The following is a 23,244-nucleotide window of genomic DNA, read 5'->3' on the forward strand; positions in this document are numbered from 1 at the left end:
TAAATATTGCATTTGCATTTTTGAAATTTAAGCAGCATATTTTTTTATTCATCACACGTTCCTACACGTTCAGTCGCTTTTAAACTTTAGATTTAAATTTCAAAATTATAGTATAGTTAATATATAAAACATTTATAGACAGTTAAATAATTTTTGTAATGAGCCCGTACAGAAATATGAAACAAAAGAACAAACAACTAAAAATTTAAGCAAAACAAAATATTTATTAAATTTTAAACGTTAATCTATAAACTATTCATGATCTATTTGGCAAAAACTGCTGTTCTACGGTTGGCACATTAGTTCATTATATTTCAATATGATTGAATATATATTTTGAATTCAATATGAATATTGGATTAATATACAGCTTGCTGCTTATTGTAGATAATTAATTTAACATTATAAATGTATGTATATATGCATATCAACATATATTCAATATTTCTGTCATAATTAAAAGCACTCGTAATACTTCCATAATCTCTCCTTAACATCAATTTTCCCCCCGCTGTGTCTGTGCCCCGCTCAGACCTGCTCAACGGACCACAAATTTCAATCAATTAATCATTGAGAAGCCCATTGAAACAAGCTCATTAAATTATCAAAGTACTTACCCTTTGAAGGTATCTCGGCACGAGTGGGCGTGGCAGTCATCATTAAGAGCACTATGGCCACGATGTTGATAATGTGTAGAGCAACGCCAGCCAAACGCCCCTTGGCCGGTGGGCGTGGCCGTACATGTCGCAGTGCAACGAGTCCAAACATTTTTGCGATAAATCTCTGAAATGGGCAATAGGCGAAATTGTACACGAAAATGGCAGAAACACTTGATTAGGGGTGGGGTGGGTAGGGTTAGGGCTGGTAAAGGGGCAAAGGTAAAGGGGTGGCCGCACAGTACAGGAGCAGGGTGCACGCACGCTGCGGCTCGAACTGCACCTGGGGGCGCTGCCCGCGCAGCCAGCCCACCAAACAGTTTCACCTTTAATCACTTAAATGGCGCGTAATCATCGCCAACAACAACAACAACAACAACAACAACAACGACAACAACATTGCAATCAACACCAGTGCCATTGAAATTGAGCGTCATGATGTTGTCGAGCCTGATGACGTGCGGGCTTGCCAGCACTTAACGGCAAATGTGGAAAATGTAGGCGTCTTCTATAGAGACCCAACACCCGAACACCCGCCCTTCCCCTCACCTCTTTTCTATCGACCGCCATCGGACCGGATCCCGGATGCGTAGCGTTTTGCGAGCTGAAGTCAAAAATGTTGCTCTGCCCCTGCCCTAGGTAAGGGTATTTCGACGATGTGATTAAGTGCGTGGCCGGGCAGGGAATTCGCTTGTATCTTTTGGATACTTTAGTGAATGTGAAAGTAGTTGAAAAAATTCAATATAACCTCGAAATATTTGGAATTCACCATTTCAACTATTCCTTTAAGCGATCTTTAATGCAAATGCCAAGACCAAAGTCTAACACTTATTGCTTTTGTTGACTCTTCCTTAAATAGACCTTTCATCATAGTCTCTAGTTAATAATATATCTAGATATACTAATTGAAAACAGGGAACATGAATTGAGTATTCTCTTGTCAAAGATTCCATTATATTTTGCTAAATATTCTATAAAATTTTAAACACCTTTGGGTTTATTAATTATTAAATTAATTTATCAATCTTTTCATAGATATTATTTCAAGAATTAATTGATATATTATTGTTATGTATAAAACAAAATAAAATAAAGATATTAATGAGTTCACTTTAAGCTGAAGACAACTGTTTTAACACTGAAACGAATTGTCGTTGAGCATATATTAAAATAAAATATTACAACAGATATGTATATATCTTATCTCTTCACAGATCGTCTGTAACTCATAGAATAATATGCGCATATAAATTTAATTTGAAAGTACTTTGGGCGTAAGTTTGCTGATCATACAAAAATGTTTATCAATTCCAAATGAAAATATTCGTAGAAAATTTTGCTAGATATGCATGAGTCCATCCAACCGCATCAATAATATTTTAGAATTATAAAATATAAATAAAATATAAATAATGTTTTAATAATTTTATAAAATATTATTCATAACCGATAAATTTTCCTATTGCTCATTTACATTTTCTAGAGTATTCAAAATCCGTTGGGATATTCTTCCTCTTTCTCCACCTTGTTGTTGCTGCTACATAGTTGGGCTGTAGCTTTCTGACTTTGCCAACGTTTGTTTGTTTGTTTGTTTTTGTTGTGCAGGAAATGGGGTCTGAGTGGGGCCCCAGCAGGGGGGAGGGCACGGACAGTTGGGCTGTCGTCGAGTTGGCCAAGTAGATTTTGAGGCGTTGTTTTGACGTGTTTGCTACGCGGCTGGTGCGGCAAGAGGCAGAAGACAGGACGCGGGAGGGTCGGTGCCTTGGCGAGGTAACTTTGTTGTTGCCGTCGAGATTAAGTTGAGACAATTAAATGAAATATGCTTAGACAGCATTTAGACAGTAATTTGATTTTGTGCCTTGCCTTTGATTGTTCAACCTTCAGTGTTTCGGTGCGGCAGCTGCGGGGCAGCGCTTTAAAGTCTTTGAGAATATTTGCGGTATTCTGTGAGCAGTTATTGAAGTTTTAACTCGACTAATGTTTTACATAAGCAATTGGGGGTGTGTGAATCACTTAAGGCAATAAAAGCTTAGAACAATTTAAGGCAGAAGTGCAACAAAGATATTATAGAAAACCTTAGCTCAACCTCTTCATTTTAGCACATTAAAAATATCATGACTAACAATATTTGATTATTATCTATCGAAAATTTAATAAGTTTTTGAGATGGGTTTCATTTAATTTCCCCACAAATTTATTTAAAGGCATCAGCAAATTATCAATTTACGTAGAAACAAAAAGTTTCAATAAAACAAGAATTGATTATTTTAAAAATTCTCAAATAATAGTAAAAATATAGCCTAATCCAAATAAAAAGGTTTTCTGAAAAATATTGTAGCGCTTTTACAAATGTAAAAAAAAAAAAAAAAAAAAAAATTATTTAAATTTACAATAGTATTTTGTTTGCAATTATTTAATTAATTATTTCATTAAAAATATAATTTTTGTTTATGAAACTTTTTTAATAAAGTGTGTTTATATTTTCAAATATTAATTGTTAAGAGAATTATTCTAAGCATTGCTTCAGTTTAATTTTTAATTTTTTCTTTTTTTCCAACTTTATAAGCTTTAAATAATATTTCTATATCAAATATTTAGCTTAAGCTCTTAAAACTACTATAATTTGATCATTTATTTTGAAACATTTTCAAGGAAATTATATTTCCTGAAAATATTTTAATAAATTCATTATTTTATCTGTCAAAGTTTTTGATAATTTGTTGGTTTTGTGCAACAAATGTGAAGCTATAAATCCAGCTAACTTCTTGGCAAAAACATAAAGAAAAACTTTTAATTGCTTGCCATTGATTTAAAAGCTAAGAAAAAAGAAGCAAACAAACGAACAAAAAACTATAAATCACAAAAAAAAAAAAAAAAAAAAAAAAAAAACTAAAGCAAAACAAGTAAGAAAATTCTAGTCGAGAGTGCTCGACTAGATACTACCCTGAACCCAACAAATAAAAATGCTCAATTAGTATGGCTGAAATTTCAATTTCGATGTATTTAAAAATATAAATCAAATACCAAACTCATTTAATAAAATATAAAAATATTTTGAAACAATTAACAAAATATTAACATCAGTTGTATCGATCGGGATTCGAACCTCGACCTCTCGATCAAGCGTCATGCAGCTAACACACTAGGCCACCTCACTCCTGCTAGTGGCGCTGGCAAAACTCAAATAGATTCACTGCTGCAGCGCCATCTACCAAAACTAAACGAAACTAGCTGCTGATGTGATTCTAAGAATCTGCTAGAATAACCAAACTATTAAAAACGCACATAAAGTATAGTTAAAATTTCAATTTCGGTGTATTTAAAAATATAAATTAAATAGAAAACTCATTTATGAAAATATAAAAATATTTTGAAACAATTAAAAAAAAAATTAACATCAGTTGCATCGACCGGGATTCGAACCTCGACTTCTCGATCGAGCGTCATGCAGCTAACACACTAGGCCACCCCACTCCTGCTAGTGGCGCTGGCAAAACTCAAATAGATTCACTGCTGCTGCGCCATCTACCAAAACTAAATGAAACTAACAGCTGATGTGATTCAACGAATGTTTTTGTTGTAGCTGCTGCACGTGCGTTTGTTAATTGGCCAAATATTTGATTTTTTTTTATTAATTTTTGACTGAACGGAATTTAATGAAACTTTCAGCATATGATCTACATATTATATTGAATATTTGAGAAATTTAAAAAAAAGAAAAATCATTCACAATTAGCTATAGTGGCATCTGATTTGAACTTGAATGTTTTTACTCGATAAAAATATAACGGGATGATTTATCGAATTTTAAAAGCAAACTCGACGTCCGCGCTGTATATACGGTCATTTTAAAAAAAAATTCAAGTCTCTAGCTCTTATATCTTCGGAAATCGACGCGTTCAAACATACGGACAGACGGACAGACGGACAGACGGACAGACAGACAGACGGACAGGGCCAAATCGACTCAGCTCGTCGCCCTGATCAAGAATATATATACTTTGTGGGGTCTGCCACGCCTCCTTCTGCCTGTTACATACATTTCAACAAAACCATTATACCCTGATTTCCCATTTTCAATGGGTTCAGGGTATAAAAAGATGCGAAAAAAACTGCCTGCAGACATATTTCAGTTGTCTTCAATTTGCGATGTCAAACTGTCGACGAATGTTTTGTGTGTTTGTTCGCACAGAGCTCGAATCAAGTTTGACAAATGAAATGATTACACAAAGTAAACACAAAACACGTTGAGCAAACCACCTGTCAGACAGCTGGCAGCACAAGCGAAGCAAAAGCAAAGCCAAAGAAGGAAAAAGGAAAACACTAGCCGAAACTCCAAACGAAAATTCGTCGAGAGTGGGGAAAACAGCCAACGGGCAGCAAAGGCGACAGCTGCAAACATGGCAGCATTTTACAAGCGGAAAGCCAAAGGAATATTATAAGCAACAACAAAAACAACAATAGGAGCAACAACAATAGAAACAACTATAGGAAGTGGGATAAACGACAGCCGGCAGCCAAAATGCCAAAGCCGAAGCGAACCGCATCACATCGCATCGCAGCGCAGCGCGCCCGAATGCCAACAAAATGGCAATGGTAACACTTCCGCTTCCGGCGCTGCGGGCGTTGTTGACGACGTTGTTGCACAGCTGGCAAAACGTTGCACGTTAAGCAAACTGTAGTCAAAGGCGATGCGCCAACAGGCAACAGCAACGGCAACGGCAACGGCACGAGGCACGCAGGACGACGAGACGGACGACGGGACGGACGACGGACAACTGGCGGAACACAACAAAGCTTGTTAGTGCGGCTCCCCGTTGACAAAAAACAACAACAACAACAACAGCGGCAGCAAATGCAACCATAACAAATTTTTGGCAGCCTTATGGGGTGAACAGATGTACTAAGACATACCCTAGAAATGTATTTCTTTTGAAATACTTGCAGATTCTTAAAATATTATTCAACATAATAAAATGATTTAGCTTGCTTAGCCATACAGAAGTTGAAAAATAAAAGTGGCTCAACCCACATACATAAAGGGGGTCCAGAGAATACAATGCATTCTAATTAGATTTTAGATTAAGGTATTCCCTAAGTAAGCTTCAGCATTCAAGGCTGATTTCGATTTTAAAACTCAGAAACAGTGCTACAATATGTTAATTTTTAATAGAGAAAGTAGTTTACGTCGAACATAAATTTAAATAAAAACTAAAATAAAATTAAGAAATAATTATAATAACATTAAATATAAATAGATAAACAAATAAAAAATCAATTTTAAAATATATTATTATTAAAAATAAATTTTAATATTTTGATCTTTGTATTATAAATCGGTTTAAAAAATTTATAAACTGATTTTTCAGATTAATTATTTACAAAATAAGTATTGGAGTTTTGATGTATAATACAAAATATTTAATACTTATCTGATTTTGTTTAATGTTTATATTTCAATAATTTTTTTATATTTTTTTTTCTATTATTTATTTATTTTTTACTATATATAATAAAAATAATATTAAAAGAATCTAAAAATTAATGACTATAATTTGTGTGTTGCAGTATTTAGATCAGATTGTTAATTAAAAAAAAAAAATTAATTACTTATTTAAATTTAATTTATTTATTTAAAAATTGCAAAATACAATTTTATTAAATTGCCAGACGAACAGTTAATAAACCATTAAAATAAAACCCGTCAACGTTGAATTTTTTATGCGAGGTATGAAAACAAAAGACCCTTGGGCTTGATGTAGGTAAAAAAAAAAGAGACTCAGACATAAACAATGGCGACGAAACGTACAAAAAATGTTAAGCGCTTTTAATATTAAAGCGTGGGGATGCAGACACAAAAGCGGCTGACGCCCAAGACCTCAGCTCCGCAGGTGAAACAGCCAACAAAGTGCAACATGGCAGCAGGAGCAGTAACAGCAACAACAGCAACAGGAGCAAAAGCAACAACAAAAATCTGTGGTGCCTTGCAAAAAGCCGCGAATATTTAAGAGAAATTACCTGGAAAAATATTAACAAGAAAATGAAAATTTTAAACATATTTATAGGCAAAACGAAAATTCAATACTCTTGTAACATAGATGACTTAGAATTATTCCTAGAGGGCAGATTGAAATTTGGCTGATATTTAAATTTCAAAACAACTCTAGTCATAGTTAGTCAATGTTACAAAGTTTGTTAAAAGAGGTAATCTCCAAGTTGAATCGAAACTTTGAACTTCAAAAATGGAAACATGACAGCTTCCTCTATATCTCGAAGATAACATAAATTGTAAACTTAATAATATTAATAATATTTGAAAAAAAAAATTCCTAAAATTAATAAGATTTTAAGGTATTAAAAAAGTCTTGAGCAGTACAGAACTTATTTAAATTTCATCATCGTCATATATATATTAATGATACCCAAATATAAAAACTTGGATCTAAATATTTTAATAGTTAATACAGCTATAAATAATATATACAAATTCAAATGTTGACTAATCATTTCATTTAAAACCAAGTTCCTTTGTATTTGATTGTCTACCAGAGTCAATTTTTAGACCGGATCTATCGCTACTTATTATGCATAAAAATTTCAAATTCCTGCAGTTTTTCAGCTTCACACATTTTGTGGCAATATTTACAAGCTGCCCCCATCACATAGAGTATATCGCAATAAAACAATGCAAAAAATCCTCAGCTAAAGCCACTGCTGGAGTGTGCGCTGCGAAATTCCTCAAAACAAGGAGCTGGGATAGCAGGGACTGCTGGGACTGCTAGGACTGCTGGGACTGCAGTTCTTGTCTTGGGCAGTTGCCCGCTGCTGCTGTTCGCTGTTGCCTCTTCGTGACGAAAATGCTTCGCTTAACTGGATTTTCAAATATTTATTGCAACAAATTATTTTGCTGGTTACAAGTCCAACCGACTCCCACTAACCCCTGACGCCTGAGAGAGCGGGTTTTATGGCCATTTAGTTTGTTTCGTTGCATTGCCTGGATTTGCAGTTGGGTTTGCTATTATTTTTTATTTATTCTCTGCCTTTTTGCCACTGCGGCTTTTTGCACAATTGCCAACAAATTAGGGTTTTACAAACACACATAAAAATAAATATAAATATAAATGCATTTTATTTATGCAAAAAAAAAAAACGAACATATAATTGGGAGATGTAATAAAGATTTTTTCTATTAACATCCAAATAGGTATTTAAAAAAACTACATAAAATCCAATGCATAAAACTTTTTTAAGTGAATTACAAAAATAGAAGAATGCCAATTTTTACAAATATTAATACAATTAATAAATAATTATAAATTTTAATTATAAATAATAATTATAAATTTTTTTCCTATGATATAAATATAATATTAAAATTGTATTAATAATTCATATATTACGATTTTTTTTTTTCATTATTTAATTTAATAATTATAAAATAAATAAATTAAAAACTTTTGCTTAATATAAGCTGAAATTTTTTCTTCAAAATTAGGTACTAATTTGTTTTAACTTTGAATAAATCCATAAGTTGATCTTCACTTTATGTATATCATCCCCTAGTACTTATCAGAGAAAAATTAGATTACATATTAAGATTCTTTAGGATTTTAAGCACAATTATCATTTGTTGAGGCAAATCCTTTTTTTTTTTAGAGTAATTCCATAATATTTCGGGATCGAGAGAGTTGATAAATTTCAGCGGTACTCAAGATATAGGTAGATAAATGAAAATAATATATTATTATATTATTTTATATATAAATTATTTTATAATTTTTGTTTGTTTCATTCATTAAATATTAAACGTTTTTCCATAGATTTTCTGATTTTCAGTTCGCATATCCTTATCGCATTCATCTAAATCAGTTTTCCAAGAAAAGTCTTACAGACAAACAAAAACAAACAAGAAACAACGTCGTCAGTCAGCAAACAAACGAGACTTTTTCCATTTGCAATTAACAGATCAACTGAGACAGAGTGAAAGAGAGAGAGGGAAGTGAGAGAGTGTGTAAGAAATACATCTAATTACATCAAATTAAGCACACAAACACACATACACGCTGCTGGTGAAGTTGATTAACGGTATCGCCGGCACGACGCGTCTGCTGCAATTGCTATGCCCGAGAGAGTGGGGGAACTAACGGTGGGCAAAACTTTCACTTGATGCGTTCAGAACTTTTGTGAAGAGAGCTGCCAATGGCTGGCAATTGACAACGACAACAACACTGACGACAGCGACAACGACAACGACAACGACGATGGCGATAACAGTAAAAACAACGCGACGAACAACATTTCGTTTCAAATCGTTTGCCAGCGGTAAATGGTAAGCACATAAAATCACGTAAACAACTCGCCAAATAACGGCAATACGCGCGCGGCTATACAGTTAGACAGTTTAGTATTTTTTTGGTTAGACGTCGCGTATACTGTACGCCGAACCATCCGCACAGAAGGACAACCGATGTACGACTAAATGCCAATGGCGTTGACTCGATTGGTGGAACGCCTGGGCCGAGCTCAAAGCTTCGCTCCAATTCGTTCGCTGTTCGGCTCACACTCGGCTTTTCGAACTTCGAAACGGCTTGAGCAAGAGCATGAAACGAAGAGCGACACTGGAAGTGTTCATTTCTTTCGAAATGAATCTAGGCGACGTATGAGCGTGTGTATGTGTGCCTGACTCTGCGTGGGTGTGAGTGTGTGTGTGCCTTAATAGTGGCTGAGCAACTCGAGGCGAGTGGCCGTGAGGCTGTCAAGTGTTTGGTTTAGTTGCTTAGTGCGTTGATAGGCGCGCTGGGCGCTAACCTCGCGGCACCGACAAAGTTGATTGGTTGCCTTTTGCCCTCTGATTCTGCTTTTTCTTCCAGTGGCAGAAGTCTTCACATTTCCGTTGTGTTAACGGGACAGGCTTCATAAGGTGCATAGAAGAAGTCAAGTTTATGCAGATTTGTTAAATGAGGCAATACTAAAGCTCAAGAGCAAAAAATCTCTTCAGTTTTTACTTCAAAATGAAAATAATGAATTAATTAATTATTTAAAAATTATATGTTTGAAAATAGAAGTACTAAGAATTATATTTATTGAAAACAAACATATCTCATTTATATGTAATTGCAATACATTTCTTTGTATAAATAAGGAAATAATAGCACATTTATATATATTTATAATTAAAATTTTAATTTTTCAACAGGCGATAAAAGTTTGTCGTGGAATAAATATATCTAGAGGAAATTATAGCACATAAATAATTAAAAATATCACTTATATTCTACTGGTCGCTTTATCTATTTATCAATTTATCTATCTATTTTATTAGCTAACTCATTTTTGCAATATCTATCAAAGTGTTTCTAATTACAAATCGCAGAGTTTCAATATCCCTAACAGCAACATCAACTCCAAACTTTCCAACCTTTTGCCACACTTTCCAGGAACATTGAACTAGTTCTGCTCAACTACCTGAAACCCTTTTCAAACATCAGCTATTCAGTTTCACTATTAACAAAGGCAGCCTTCAACAGCTAAGCCACTCTTCACGTAGTCAAATTAACACGCAGACTAAAAAAAACTGCAAAAAATAACTGCATAAATTGGCTTATCTGCAAAAGCACACAAAAATGGTTGTTGTTGTTGCTGCCGTCTGGCTCTTTGTGCTTAGTATATGTCAAAAGCAGCAACCAACAACAACAACTACAACAATAGCAGCAGCAGCAGCAGAAGCAGCAGCAACAGCAGCAAGTGGCAAAACGGTCAACCACAATAAAATTATTCCACATACGCAACGTTGGCTCCTGGCATCATTTAGATAAACATAGCTGGAAACAGAAATAATAATAAAAAAAAAAAAGAAACTTAAGGCCAAAGGCAAGCTGGGAGCTGACCAAAGCTAAGCTGGGCACTTTAAAAACTGTATAGCTATAAATAAATACATATATACATATTCATTTACTGAAATGACTGAAAATTTAAAAATAAACATAGAAAAAAATGAGGTATATACAGACTGAATATACAAATAAGTATATATACATCTGATATAAATGTATATACATATAGATCATCGTACATCATATTTATCATAAACATTTTAGCAAATCTTCAAGGACGTCTGTCTACTTGGCCGAACGGCATGCGGCAACAGCTTAAGCCCCGTTGCTCGGCCCATCATTTTTCACCAGCAGCAACGGAAAGCCGTTTCGTGTTGATGATGACGATGATGATGGCAACTGAAAACGTTGACAAACGTCACAGCTGGAGGATTACGAGGCAGGAGAGCCGAATGCAAAAGGTCAAACTGGCTGAAACTGACCCCCGTTGATAAACATTTAAGACTTGTGTGGGTCTATCTATATGTACATGTGTGTGTGTGTGTAGTTGTGTCTGTGTGTGTGTGTGGGCATTTATTTCATATCTATTTCAAAGCGCATTAACAGGATATTTAAAGTTTAGCACAAAATCGGACTAAAGAAAAAAAATTAAAAAAAAAAACGAAATGCTTGCTTGGGTAAAAGTTGATAGATAGAGCTAACTAAAGAGACCCAAATAATTGATAGAGGCTACTAGGCCAATATACTTTAATAAATTGTGTATATAAATATAAAATTTAATATTATAAAAAATTATAAAAATATTTATAATAAATATAAACAAATTAATTTCAAGAAAACAAATATTTTGAAAGTAATATAGTACAAAAAATAAATTAATTTTGAATATTTTTCAAATAAATTATATATTAAATTATACAAAATATATATAATTTTATTATAAATAAAGCATTGAAAATTAAAACAAAAAAATAATATATTTCTTATTATAAAATACAAGGAGTATTTTACATTGCCTTTGAAAATGTATATATGCAAATAAATATATAAAATATATGTTATTTTAAGATATTTATAATAAAATTATATAAGATTTTTAATTTTAATTGACAATATATAAATATTGTTAATAAAATTGTATTTATAATAAAATTATATATGATTTTTAATTTTAATATAATCCTTAGCAGAAATAGTAATATTTGTTTGCAATCTGAGCTTTAAAAATAAACTAACAGCTAAAACTAATCATTTTCTATTATTTTTCATTAACAATTAATAATTATCACATTAAAATTATTTTTTAAATATAAATAAGAAAATTTTAAAACTAGAATTGGATATTATTATTTTCCTAAATAATCCTGTTTTTGCTAGGATAGTATAAACCTAGAAATAACTGTATTATTTAGGAAAATAATTGTGTACATGAGGCATAAGTAACAAATGAGATTTAGTAATTAATTTTAAGCAAATATTTTACGGAAAAGCACCTTAAAAAATAAAATTTTGCCCCTTTTTTATTTTATTTATGATATAAATAGATTGCAAATCTTCATTTTATGCGAGTTTATTTTATTGTTCATTTATTTATATAAGCTGAACGAATACACTTTACTATGATGGTGTTTAGTTTCGTATTGATTCTTTATTCTGCTGGGCCCGGGTTTTTATACCCAGACTCATGTATAATTTTAACCATTAAATCTAGTGCTTCTATTGCTGAGTGTGTAAGGCTCAGCATTGGTCTATTACATATTCTTAACTTATCGCGTAGTTTGTAAGACTCCGCATTGGTTTATTAGCTATTATTATGCTATCGCTGAGTTTGTAATGCTCAGCGCTCGCCTCCTACGTATTCCAATCGCTAAGGGTCGGGGTCATAATTTGTGCCCAGTTTGACAGTTCACACTTGAAACATATGTCATTTATTTTATGCTAGTTGTCGAGTGCATAGCGCGTACGTTCCCCTACTTATCATATTTCTATGTTCATGCATGTGCATGAACATTCTGCGGGGGGCCAAAGTGGGTAACGTCCATAACTGCTATCTGTGGATTTCTAAATAATATTCAGGACAAATACAAATTTAATAATTGTTAGTATTCTTGACGAATTGATCATGCTTGCAATCCTTATGTTCGTGCCTGAACATTCTGCAGGGCCCAGAGAATGTGACAACCAGATAAACCGAGTATGCCACCATCTTGGCCTTGGTCTTTTGCTCAGGTGGCGGCTCCCATGCCAAGTGAAGTCGTGCCTCTTTAATGAACTTCTGCGGCTTGTAGGTGTCGTCGTTTGTTGCAATAATACAGCTGATTGCATCTGTTGAGGAAGTTGTCGATCGCTTCATTATTTCTGAGGCCAAAGCCTCCAAGTGATAGACGTCCTTCTGTTGATTCTGATGCCTTATTGTGCCTATTGTTTCGCTTGTAGTGGTCATTGTTGTTTCCATTAATATGTTGCTGCTACTTCCAATTGACTCCTTTTCTGATGTAATTGTACTTGCAGCTTTAGTTTCCATTGTTGGTGGCGCTGCTGTGGTCATCACTGAAGAGTTTGAGTCGGTATTGTCGCTTTTCTCTTCAGCTGCACTTCCAGTCGCTGTTGCAGTCTCCGCAGAAGTTTGCTCTTCCGTCGTGCTGCCAACTGTGGAAATATCATCCATTGGTCGAACTTCCAATTGGATATCTGTTGATGTATCTTCAGTGATACTCAACGTTGATGTCGAAGTTGTGGCAGAAATTCCATTCTCGTCCGCATCTTCTATGTGCTCCGGATCCTTTGTCGGAGTTGGTGGAGCCCAGATCTTTTTTATCGATCTCTTGTCTTCACCTATATTTGGTTTTGTTGTTACCACTTGAACCTTATTACGTTGTTCAGTAGCTTTATTTATATTTCCTCCCACGTGGAGGCTTGCCGGCGGGTTGTAATCCCACTTTTTGAACACTATTGCATCCAAAGCAGCCTGATATGCGGTCGTCTCATCAGCTGTGACGTTGTCGCTGTTATCAGAGGTGCTCACGCAATTGCAGATACTGCCTTCATCGTTATCCTTCAGCAGTTCCATGTCCACAGGCAAATAACGTTTGTAGCGTTTGCATAAATAGTCCCACGCTGAATTGTAGTTACCCACTCCAATTGAGAAATGGCTTATAACTCGTTGACCTTCTCCTTTGAGATACATTTTGAGGTATATCAGTTTCGTCTTGTCGCTGATATCCTTTCTGTTGTGAATTATTTTGGTGAACTGCTCGAAGAACGTTGGCCACGCCTTAGGACTTCCATTAAAGTGAGGAAGTGTCGGTTTCGGTCGCTTTGGAGTGTCTTCTTTTACGATTTGCAGTGCACTTATTTTCCTTTCCAGTTTTTTCGACACTGTGTACACTTTGAGTTCCAGTTCGTCTATGTACTCGATTTCGAAGGCAGGCCTTTCATATTTTACCTCCAAATCTTTCAGTGTTGACTGGACTTTCTTCCAGAGGAAATCTAGCGTATCTTTGTAGCTAACGATTTCATCCTGGTTGCTGAGCTCAATGTTGGCCAGCACCTCTTCAATGTGCAGCCTTACTCTTTGAGCTCTTTCGTCCACAAGGCTTACCAACTTCTCTATTGGGCTCGACCAACCAAATGAAAACATATCTTGCTTTGATGTTTCTGGTCTCGTTTCCCAACTATAAAGTTGTTTTGTGTCTATGGCGTGGTCGGCAACTTCGACTTTCATGAACTCTTTATTGGTTCTGATTTCTGCCATTATGCCACCATATTTCTCTTTAAATATTGATGGTTGACGACACAGTTGTTTGTTTATTGTAGATCCATTGGCTTATCCCGTTAGAGGTTTTTTTGTTTTGATCACCAGGTTGATCTTGCTGTGCCTCGACTCACAGCTTGGGTTGGAAAGCCAATGCACAAATCTATAATACTAGCACTTCACTTTGTACTAATCACAAACATTTTTCCTTGTGGATGAAATTGAAGTATTCAAAATACTTCATCCGGCTCGAAGGACCATGAACGAATACACTTTACTATGATGGTGTTTAGTTTCGTATTGATTCTTTATTCTGCTGGGCCCGGGTTTTTATACCCAGACTCATGTATAATTTTAACCATTAAATCTAGTGCTTCTATTGCTGAGTGTGTAAGGCTCAGCATTGGTCTATTACATATTCTTAACTTATCGCGTAGTTTGTAAGACTCCGCATTGGTTTATTAGCTATTATTATGCTATCGCTGAGTTTGTAATGCTCAGCGCTCGCCTCCTACGTATTCCAATCGCTAAGGGTCGGGGTCATAATTTGTGCCCAGTTTGACAGTTCACACTTGAAACATATGTCATTTATTTTATGCTAGTTGTCGAGTGCATAGCGCGTACGTTCCCCTACTTATCATATTTCTATGTTCATGCATGTGCATGAACATAAGCTTATCTGAGAAGAATTACGTATTACAAGATAGACTCCAATAATTAGATAAACAAGTGTCTGTTTCTGTTTGCATTTAAGCTGAGATGCAATAGCCAACGAACGCCTGGAGCTGTCAATCGTGTTATTTGTGTGAGCCAATTCGCAGGATCGAATCGAAATGCAGCAGAGCATTCGCTAGCAAATCCGCTTTGGCTGCAGAGCTGTGTAGCCCCGCCTCCTGCTTATGCCATTGTCGCCTTCTACCCGCCCCTGCTCCTCCTTCGTCCTGATGTGTTAAGAGCTCGCTGTGTGGATTGTCATTTAGCTGTAAGAAACGACACCCGAAAGTGCGGGCATTAAATGAAAGTTGCACTTGCCCTCTTATTCTTCTTTTGCTTCTTCTGCTTTTGGCCTCATTTTCGCAGCCAATGCTTCTACCTCTTCGTGTCCATTTTTGTTATCCACAATTGGCGTAAATTGCAAGCGCATAAAAAAGTGTTAAGCAGACGGAATGGGAAATTGAGTGTTGCCTTTTTCTACTGCCTCTGCCTCTGACTCTGCTGCTGCTGCATAATAGCGCCCAAGTGCCAAGTGTCAATTGATTTCTGGGCATGTGGGCGTGGCACTGTGTGTGTGTCTGTCTTTTGAAAGCGCCTTAACAGCTACACACACAAACATTCACAAAACAAAGCTGATTGCATTAAAAGCGCAAATTGCTGCCAAAATTCAAGAGCTCAGCAAATACAAAACAAAAATGAAAAAAAAATATAAAAAGGTTTAAAAAAAAATGGAGAAAATTTAAGCCAAGCTGCTTAGCAAAAACAAACAAAAAGTGAGACAACAATATAACTGTACTCATTTATATGGCCCAAACAGCTACCAAAAGCTGGCCATGTACTTAGCACAGCTGCAACAGACACACAGACGATGTCTCTCTCTCTTTCTCTCCCTCTTTCACACACTCTCGCTGTCAGTCTCTATAATGCTTAACAGCTCTCTGGCCTGTTTTGGCCAGACTTTTGTTACATTTGCCTTACTGCCCGTTTATGCAAAGCTTTGCAGCTCTTAACTTGTTTTTACCTCAACGCAAATTGATTTCGGACCAAAATGCAGTTAAAGTGCGAGCGCTAGAAATTGGTTGGACAAATGACAAATTTAAGAATTTATTACTTGATTTGCAGTTAATGGAGTTTCAATGATAAATGAAACTATTTAAAAAAAAAATTAAACAAATCGAATCATCAAATAAATATAAATATAAATATAAATATAAATAAAAATATAACTATAAATATAAATATAAATATAAATATAAATATAAATATACATATATATATATATATATATATATATATATATAGATATATATATATATATATATATATATATATATATATATACAAAATAATTTAATTACATTTTTACAAAATAATCTAAATAATCTAACAAATAATAATGAATAATAATTATAAAATACTGATTTATCTTAGATTTGATGTTTTTTTCATATTTAGTATTATATTATTAAATAATAATAATAATTATTTTGGATTTTTTTAGGCCTCAAATAAAAATAATTTATTTTTAAAGGACAAAAATGACACCTGAAAATTATAGATATATGAACATTACAAATAAATAAATAAATACATGTTTTTTAATTTTTTAACTAAAACATCCCTTTTTTATTATATATTATATTTTCTATAACAATGCTTAACATGTTTCATTTCACTTTCTCTCTCTCTCTCTCTTCTATGCACACATGGAATATTTTATATTTCATTCGGTTTTGTTGAGATGGGAAGAAAAACACTCTTGAAACTCGTATAAAAATAAATCTGTGCAACGCTCTGTGCGGACATAACCCACACTCCAATAAATCAGTTTAATGTGTACTTAATATTTGCCATTAAGTTTTTATTACTTTTCTGTGCTGGGTTGAAGCGTTGCTTCGAGCAGCTGCTCAGCTGAACAGGTACATAAATCGGGTTAAAAACACCGTTAAACCAATTTAGGCCACACACACATACTCGCACACACACACACAATAAAATATGTCAATTGGTTTGGCACAGCAAATAAACGATTTACGTATACTTTGTGACTGTGTGCAAAGCGAAGTCTTCCTTTTCCTTCTATATCTTATTCTCCTTTTTGCACTGAGGACAATTCATTAAAATGGAATGTATCAGTAATATGAAGAAGAATAAAGTATACATATATAGAACTAAGAAAATATGATGCTTTTAGCAAAGTTACCTTAAAATATGTTGAATAGGATATATACATATATATCCTGTCAGTCAAATACATATATGTAATTGCTATAACATCTCTCTATCAAAGCCAATAACTATTATTCTTCATTTTACCCATTGAAAGTGCGAAATTTGGGTATAATGGTTTTATCAAAATGTATGTAACAGACAGAAGGAGGCGTGGCAAATCCCATAAGATACATATATATCCTTGATTAGGGCGACGAGTTGAGTCGACATAGCCCTGTCCCTCTGTCTGTCAATCTCAGAGCCTGACAGAGCTAGAGACTTACATGTGTGTATGTGTGCATGTGTTGTTTCTTGGGTATGCAGAAGAGATCCGTATATCAGTTCTACGTAAGAGATCGGAATATAGGTAATTAGAATATCAGTTCTACCAATGGAACTCTTCGTCTCTTGTTTTTTTTTTTTTTTTTTTCTGTTTGTGTCTCCATCTGAAACATAGGGAATGGAATATACCGAAACGGAAGCAAATTTGAGCTTGTTAAGCAATAAAGAGTCAAGAAGTCTTTTGAAACTCAGAGCAACTGCTCAATCGCCAATTTCCTCAACCCTCTACAGGCTTTAAATTTCATTGCATTTTTCTCTTTTATCATATATGTACAATATATGTAGTTAAACGCATCTCAATTTGCTAATACTCTTGGTCCACATCAAGAACTTGATTATTTATTCGTGAGGCATTAAAAAGCAAGCACTGCCAACTGTCTCCATCGGCTAAGAACTTGCTCAAAAACAGAATTTAAGCAGTCAAGGAACTTGAAGTGTCAACTGCCATTGTCTGGCATCGCTTTGCATCTGCAACATCCGATGTTTGGTGAGCAGCTACGTGATTTATGCAACGGTGATTAGTGGCACAAATCAATGGAGGCAGCCATAATTGTGGATATGTTCGGCAAATCAATTGTACACACAGCGTGGGCTGCTCTGATGCCGGTTGCCGGTTGCTGGTTGCTGGGGAAGCAACAGGAAACGTCAAACACTTCAGATGGCAAAAACAATGCGCTCAAGTGGCATGTGGCATGTGGCAGGCGGCATGTGGCATGTGGCATGTGGCATGTGGCACAGCATGCAGTACTTGGCATGTTGCAGACATGTGGGCGTGCCGCATGGTACTATTAGCAACATGTGTGGCTGCCATTGTTTTCGCTGCCATTGTCCATTGTCCATTGTCCACGACAACAACAACAACAGCAACAACAAAAGCAATAACAACATAACAAAGTCAAATGCCACAAATGCATTGCCAACTACAACAAATAATATCGCAAATTTCCAATGCTAGTGATATTGCTTGACTTGCAACACATGCCACGCCCCCATGCATTGAGCTCGATGAGCTCTGTGCAGCGTTGCTCAAGTATATTTGCAATAAGTCTATTAGAAATACTAAGAAAGTCATATTAAGGTTTTGTCCTAAAATTTTTGATTTTTCAACAAAATTTTATAAAAAAAAAATTCCTAAATAACAAATTGAAAACCCATATTTAGGTAACCTCTGTATAAAACAAAATTTATAGCATATTCTTTACATTAATGTAAAAAAGTAAAAATGTTCAAGGAATATAAAGCTGAATAATTAAATAAATAAAAATAAAATAAAATAAATAAAAATTTAAATAAATTACATAAAATTACAAAAAATAAAAATGTTCAAAGGATATAAAGTTCAATTGACAAATAAAAAAAAATGACATAAATTGCATACAAAATAAATATTTATTGTCAGGTTTAGTTCCACTTCTTTCTTTGTTAAACAAAATTTTGTAAAAAAAATAAATTTAGAATAAAAAAAAAAAAAAATTAAAAAAAATCTTAACCAACATATCGAAATATCTCAGTTGAAGAAACATATGTTAACCTCTGTATATAATTGTAAAAATACAAAATAGCTTCAAGGGAAATGAAGCAAATATTAAAAATAAATACAAAAAAATATATAAATAAATAAATTGAATAAATTGCCTAGAAAAGAACTTTTTTTTTATTTTATATTAATGGAAATCTTCGGCTTCAGTCCACAGTGCGTGCGAGTCAGGTGAGTGGTGCAGTTCATGCATAAATTAAACAACGCCAAGAGTCAAGTCGAGCCCATTGAGTGGGTTTTCTTGTGTGCAGGTGCCTGTGCCGGTGCCGGGACGGAGACGGTTGTCTGTATTAGCTGCTGGTGTTGTTGAGCAAGCGTGCATGTTTCCTATTATCGATGCACTCAGACATTATCAACACATAAACACACACACACATACAAACTGAGAGAGAGAGAGCTTAGACGATGGCATGCATAAAACATGTATCGACAGTGTGGCAGCAAATTGAATCAATAATATCCAATCATGGGTTAACAATGCGAATTGATTTCTAGCTGCCATGCCACATGGGACACATGGGATGCGTTTTCAGGGTGCCCCTAGATTCCAGGGCTACAGACATATGCAAACCAGGCAGACCGAAGACAATAATAACAACAACAGCAACAACTGCAACTCATTCAAAATCCCCTGCATCCAATCAGCCTTCTCTCTCCCTCTCGCTCTCTTTCTCACTCTCTCTCTCTCGTCTCAAGTGCTCATGTAAATATTAATTAAGTTTTGGCTTTTGTTAAATTGGCCTTGTGTTTTTGTCGAGCCGGCCAAGTGGACATGAGACATCACCAAGAGTCAGAGTCCTTGCATCCTTGCAAGCATCTGATGTGATCAGAAATATTATTATATTAGTCGCCTAGTTAGTCTAGTTAGCTGCCGTTGTCCTTTGCTTAATCAATTTAGCTAAAAGCTCCGTTTTGGCTTTTCCATTTAATTAGTTGACAAAAAGTCGAATTTCATTTAACACTAATTTGCTGTATACGTAGCTCTTCTTCTTATTCAAGCCTATTGTACTCGGTTCCCAATGGACAAAAGAGCTTATATTGCTATTTGAGCAAAATTCGCCGTGCTGTCCGTCCGTTTCTTAGTTCGTTTGAATGCAAACTATTTCGATAATATTGAAGCTAGAGATTCGAAATTGGGATATACATATATGTATGTATGTATATCTACCAAATCGGATTAGTTCGATTTACTCACAGTCAATAAGTAATTATCAAAACATAATTTGTAATTGAAATGATATATGATATATATATATATATATATATATATATCCTATGTAAATCTCAATCAAAAAATAAACAAGAAGTCTACATAAATTGCTTAAAAATATATATCCACTTGTTTCATTGTTAAATACAAATTTAATAAAAAATAAATAAATAAATAAATAAATAAATAAATCCTTAAGTAGAGAATCTAGATATATGTAACAGTTGTAGAGACATATGTAGCTAACCTCCGTATATAATTGTAAAGCCAAAAAAAAAAAGAGTTCAAGAAAAATGAGGCTCAACAAAAATAAAAATTAAAAATATTAAAAATATATATAAAAACAAAAATATTTCATGAATTGCCTAGAAAAAAAAACTTATTATTTTTTGCTTTATACTTATATTAATTGAAAAGCCAATTTTACCCTAAGCTGCATTCAATGATAATTTATAAATATGTACTTATATATGCATTTATATACATATATAAATATTATATCCTACTCATGCAATCTGCAGGTCTCAATTTCAATTTGCAGCTTGCCTGAGCGCTCAACTTGCTGCACGGCCATAAAAATTATTCCAATTGCGAGTGCAATTCGCGAAACTTTAGCAAATGGCGTCGCCAACTGGCGCTAACTGAAGCGCCAACTTTTCACATTTTCATTACAAGTTTCTCCTCAATTCACTGTCAGGCCAAAGCTGAGCGCTTTGCAACGCGCCTCCTTCAGGATGTGCTTCAAATTAATTTCCATGAAATATTGCGCATACGCAGCGTTAGCTCGGCTAATTGTCGCGTAATTGAAGTCAACATGCATCTGGAGGCAAAACAAATATTTGTTGTAAAATTATGTTAATAATAATTGTTTAACCCACAAAATTTGAGCGTCTAAAAAATCAAATAGAGAGGAATAGAATTTCTTTTTTAGATGTAGAGTTTACTAGTCTAATATTTAAATTTAAAAAAAAATATTAAATCATTTTTAAATGTTGTTGAAACACTTCTTAATTATTAAAATTGGTATGTATATTATTTAATTACATATATTTTAGCTATATATTTAATTTTTTAGTTTTGGTCTATATAAAAACTTTCTAACAAAAATAATGAAAAACTCCTTGATTGAAACTAAATGATGATTAAACTAGAAATTTACATTTATATGTATATATATATTTTTGTATATCTCTTCTAGTTTAGATTTTATAGATATCCAAATATAATCGTAAAACTTTTTTTTTTAATAAATGAGCTAATTTATTTAATAAATATAATTATGCCTTATCGATATTTAAATCAGTGCTAGCGCTAGTGTTGCTTAATTCGTTTCAGTGAAATATTAGCGAACGCTTAAACCGCGCGGACCCCTGACAGAGTTGCCAGATGTCTGTGCACTCATGACCTGGTAAAAAAATTATCGATTCTTAAGGAGAGAGACTGCACTCAGACGACATATGAAAAGATTACAAATTTAAAAAATGTATATACAAATATGGGAACAGATCAGATCAGAGTAGCGCCAATATGTATGCATGTATGTCAGATTTTGTAATTCAAAGATAATTTAGACAGATCGAACATGACTTGTTAAATTTGCACTTAGAGGTAATCGCTATCTGGCAATGGAGTTGGCTCCGGATGCGTCTCATCGACGCCATCAACAAATATCATAATCACACCCAGCACCGGGCGAAGATTCTCAGGCATGTGGGCATTGTCGCCGCCCAGAATGACCACGCACGGCTTCCCAGTGATCACAACGGGCAGCAGGCGCGTCACATATTGCGCCAGCCGATGCAGATTCAAGCGACGCATCTCGAGCGTGGTCAGACCCTCCGGCCAGCTGTCCTCGTGGCAGCAATCGAGCAGGATCTCCATTAGGTGCATCGGACAGCCGCTGGCGCGCAGGCCCTCGCGCACCATCAGTCGCATGGGCATGTCCGGGGTGGAGATGAGGCTGCCCCAAGTGCGAACCGAGGCCAGCGGCAGGGTGCGACCCCAGCGCATCAGAGCGTACCGATCCAGCTGGTCGCCAACCGTGCGAATTACCGGATTTGTGGCTCTCAGTGTCGCTATATAATACTGCAGCAGCTCCAGCTCGCGCCGGTGCTCGCCCAGCCGCCGCTCCTGATGGGCTTGCATGTCGCGCAGCTCGGGTATCGCATTGATGTGGTCCTGTAGCTGCTGGCGCAGCTCGAACACGCAATTGTGACGGCTCAGCTCGTCCTTGGGCACACGCATGCCGCAGCCCTTGTTGCACAAGACGACAACCTTGGGATTGTTCTGGCAGTTGGCCACATGATCGCGATACTCCCCCAGGGGCATCAGCGCCGTGCAGCCGTTCTCCGCGAAGCAGCACTTGATCTTCAAGCGGGCCAGCATGTTGCGCATGAGGCGGGAGACGGGAACCAAATGGATGGGCAGCAGATCCGAGCGATCCACTGGACAGATTTGCTTCTCCTGCATCCACTTCTCGATGCAAAAGCGACAGAAGGCGTGCTCACAGCTCGATGACTGCATTGGCTCCTCCAGCACATCGGCGCAGATGGGGCAGAGCAGCTCCTCGTCGACGTGGCCAACAATTAATGCCAGATCGTAGCCCATGATGAGCTATAACTATGATAACTATACGCTAAATTAGAAATATGTAAAACTGGGGCAGATTGTGCACATGTGTTTGTTTTGTAGCCCTTGAGCTAATGTGTGGTTGCCACTCGACCTTGCACTGGATGTTTGCAGATAGAAATAATACGATTTTATCCTAAATTTCGACTCGAAATGTGAGAGTAATGCCACAGTAGAGACTCAAAAATTTTGATTTTGATTTTATTGCAAATGTCGAAAGTGTTGAAAATGTTTTGTGTGAGCTGCCTCAGCCAACAAGCGACAAATTCCCAAATAAAAACACAGTTCGATTGTCAACGTTCGAAAGGTGAATTCTTATTGGAGGAAGCGATAGTTCTGAACTAACATTATATATCGAT

General features: G+C 35.2%; 2 protein-coding genes and 1 pseudogene across 6 annotated transcripts in view; all 3 read right to left on the reverse strand.

Moving 5' to 3' along the window:
* DIP-kappa (Dpr-interacting protein kappa) overlaps positions 1–23,244 on the reverse strand; it is a 99,811-nt gene that overhangs the window by 69,409 nt on the left and 7,158 nt on the right. For 3 of the 5 annotated variants that reach the window (XM_089463495.1, XM_089463496.1, XM_089463492.1), the window contains exons 1-2: positions 8,717–9,148; positions 618–783 (exon numbers count right to left, since the gene is read on the reverse strand). In XM_089463495.1, the coding sequence (XP_089319621.1) occupies positions 618–768 (151 nt within the window). In that variant the 5' untranslated portion in view covers positions 769–783; positions 8,717–9,148. Of the gene's footprint in view, positions 1–617; positions 784–8,688; positions 9,149–23,244 lie in introns of those variants that run through there. The other 2 variants (XM_089463494.1, XM_089463493.1) reach the window with 2 other exon arrangements.
* On the reverse strand, positions 12,579–15,142 carry LOC149269978 (uncharacterized). The gene has a single exon (XM_089466266.1). The coding sequence runs from the start codon at positions 14,241–14,243 to the stop codon at positions 12,579–12,581; it is 1,665 nt and encodes a 554-aa protein (XP_089322392.1). The 5' UTR covers positions 14,244–15,142.
* On the reverse strand, positions 21,788–23,182 carry LOC108611901 (E3 ubiquitin-protein ligase NRDP1 pseudogene; annotated as a pseudogene).

This window comes from Drosophila arizonae, chromosome 3, assembly GCF_054131065.1.
Source record: "Drosophila arizonae isolate 15081-1271.41 chromosome 3, UAZ_ARI_1.0, whole genome shotgun sequence".
Lineage (NCBI taxonomy): Eukaryota > Metazoa > Arthropoda > Insecta > Diptera > Drosophilidae > Drosophila > Drosophila arizonae.

Excerpts from the sequence above, each read along its gene's own strand:
- LOC149269978 (XM_089466266.1), bottom strand. The coding sequence starts at position 14,243 with ATGGCAGAAATCAGAACCAATAAAGAGTTCATGAAAGTCGAAGTTGCC.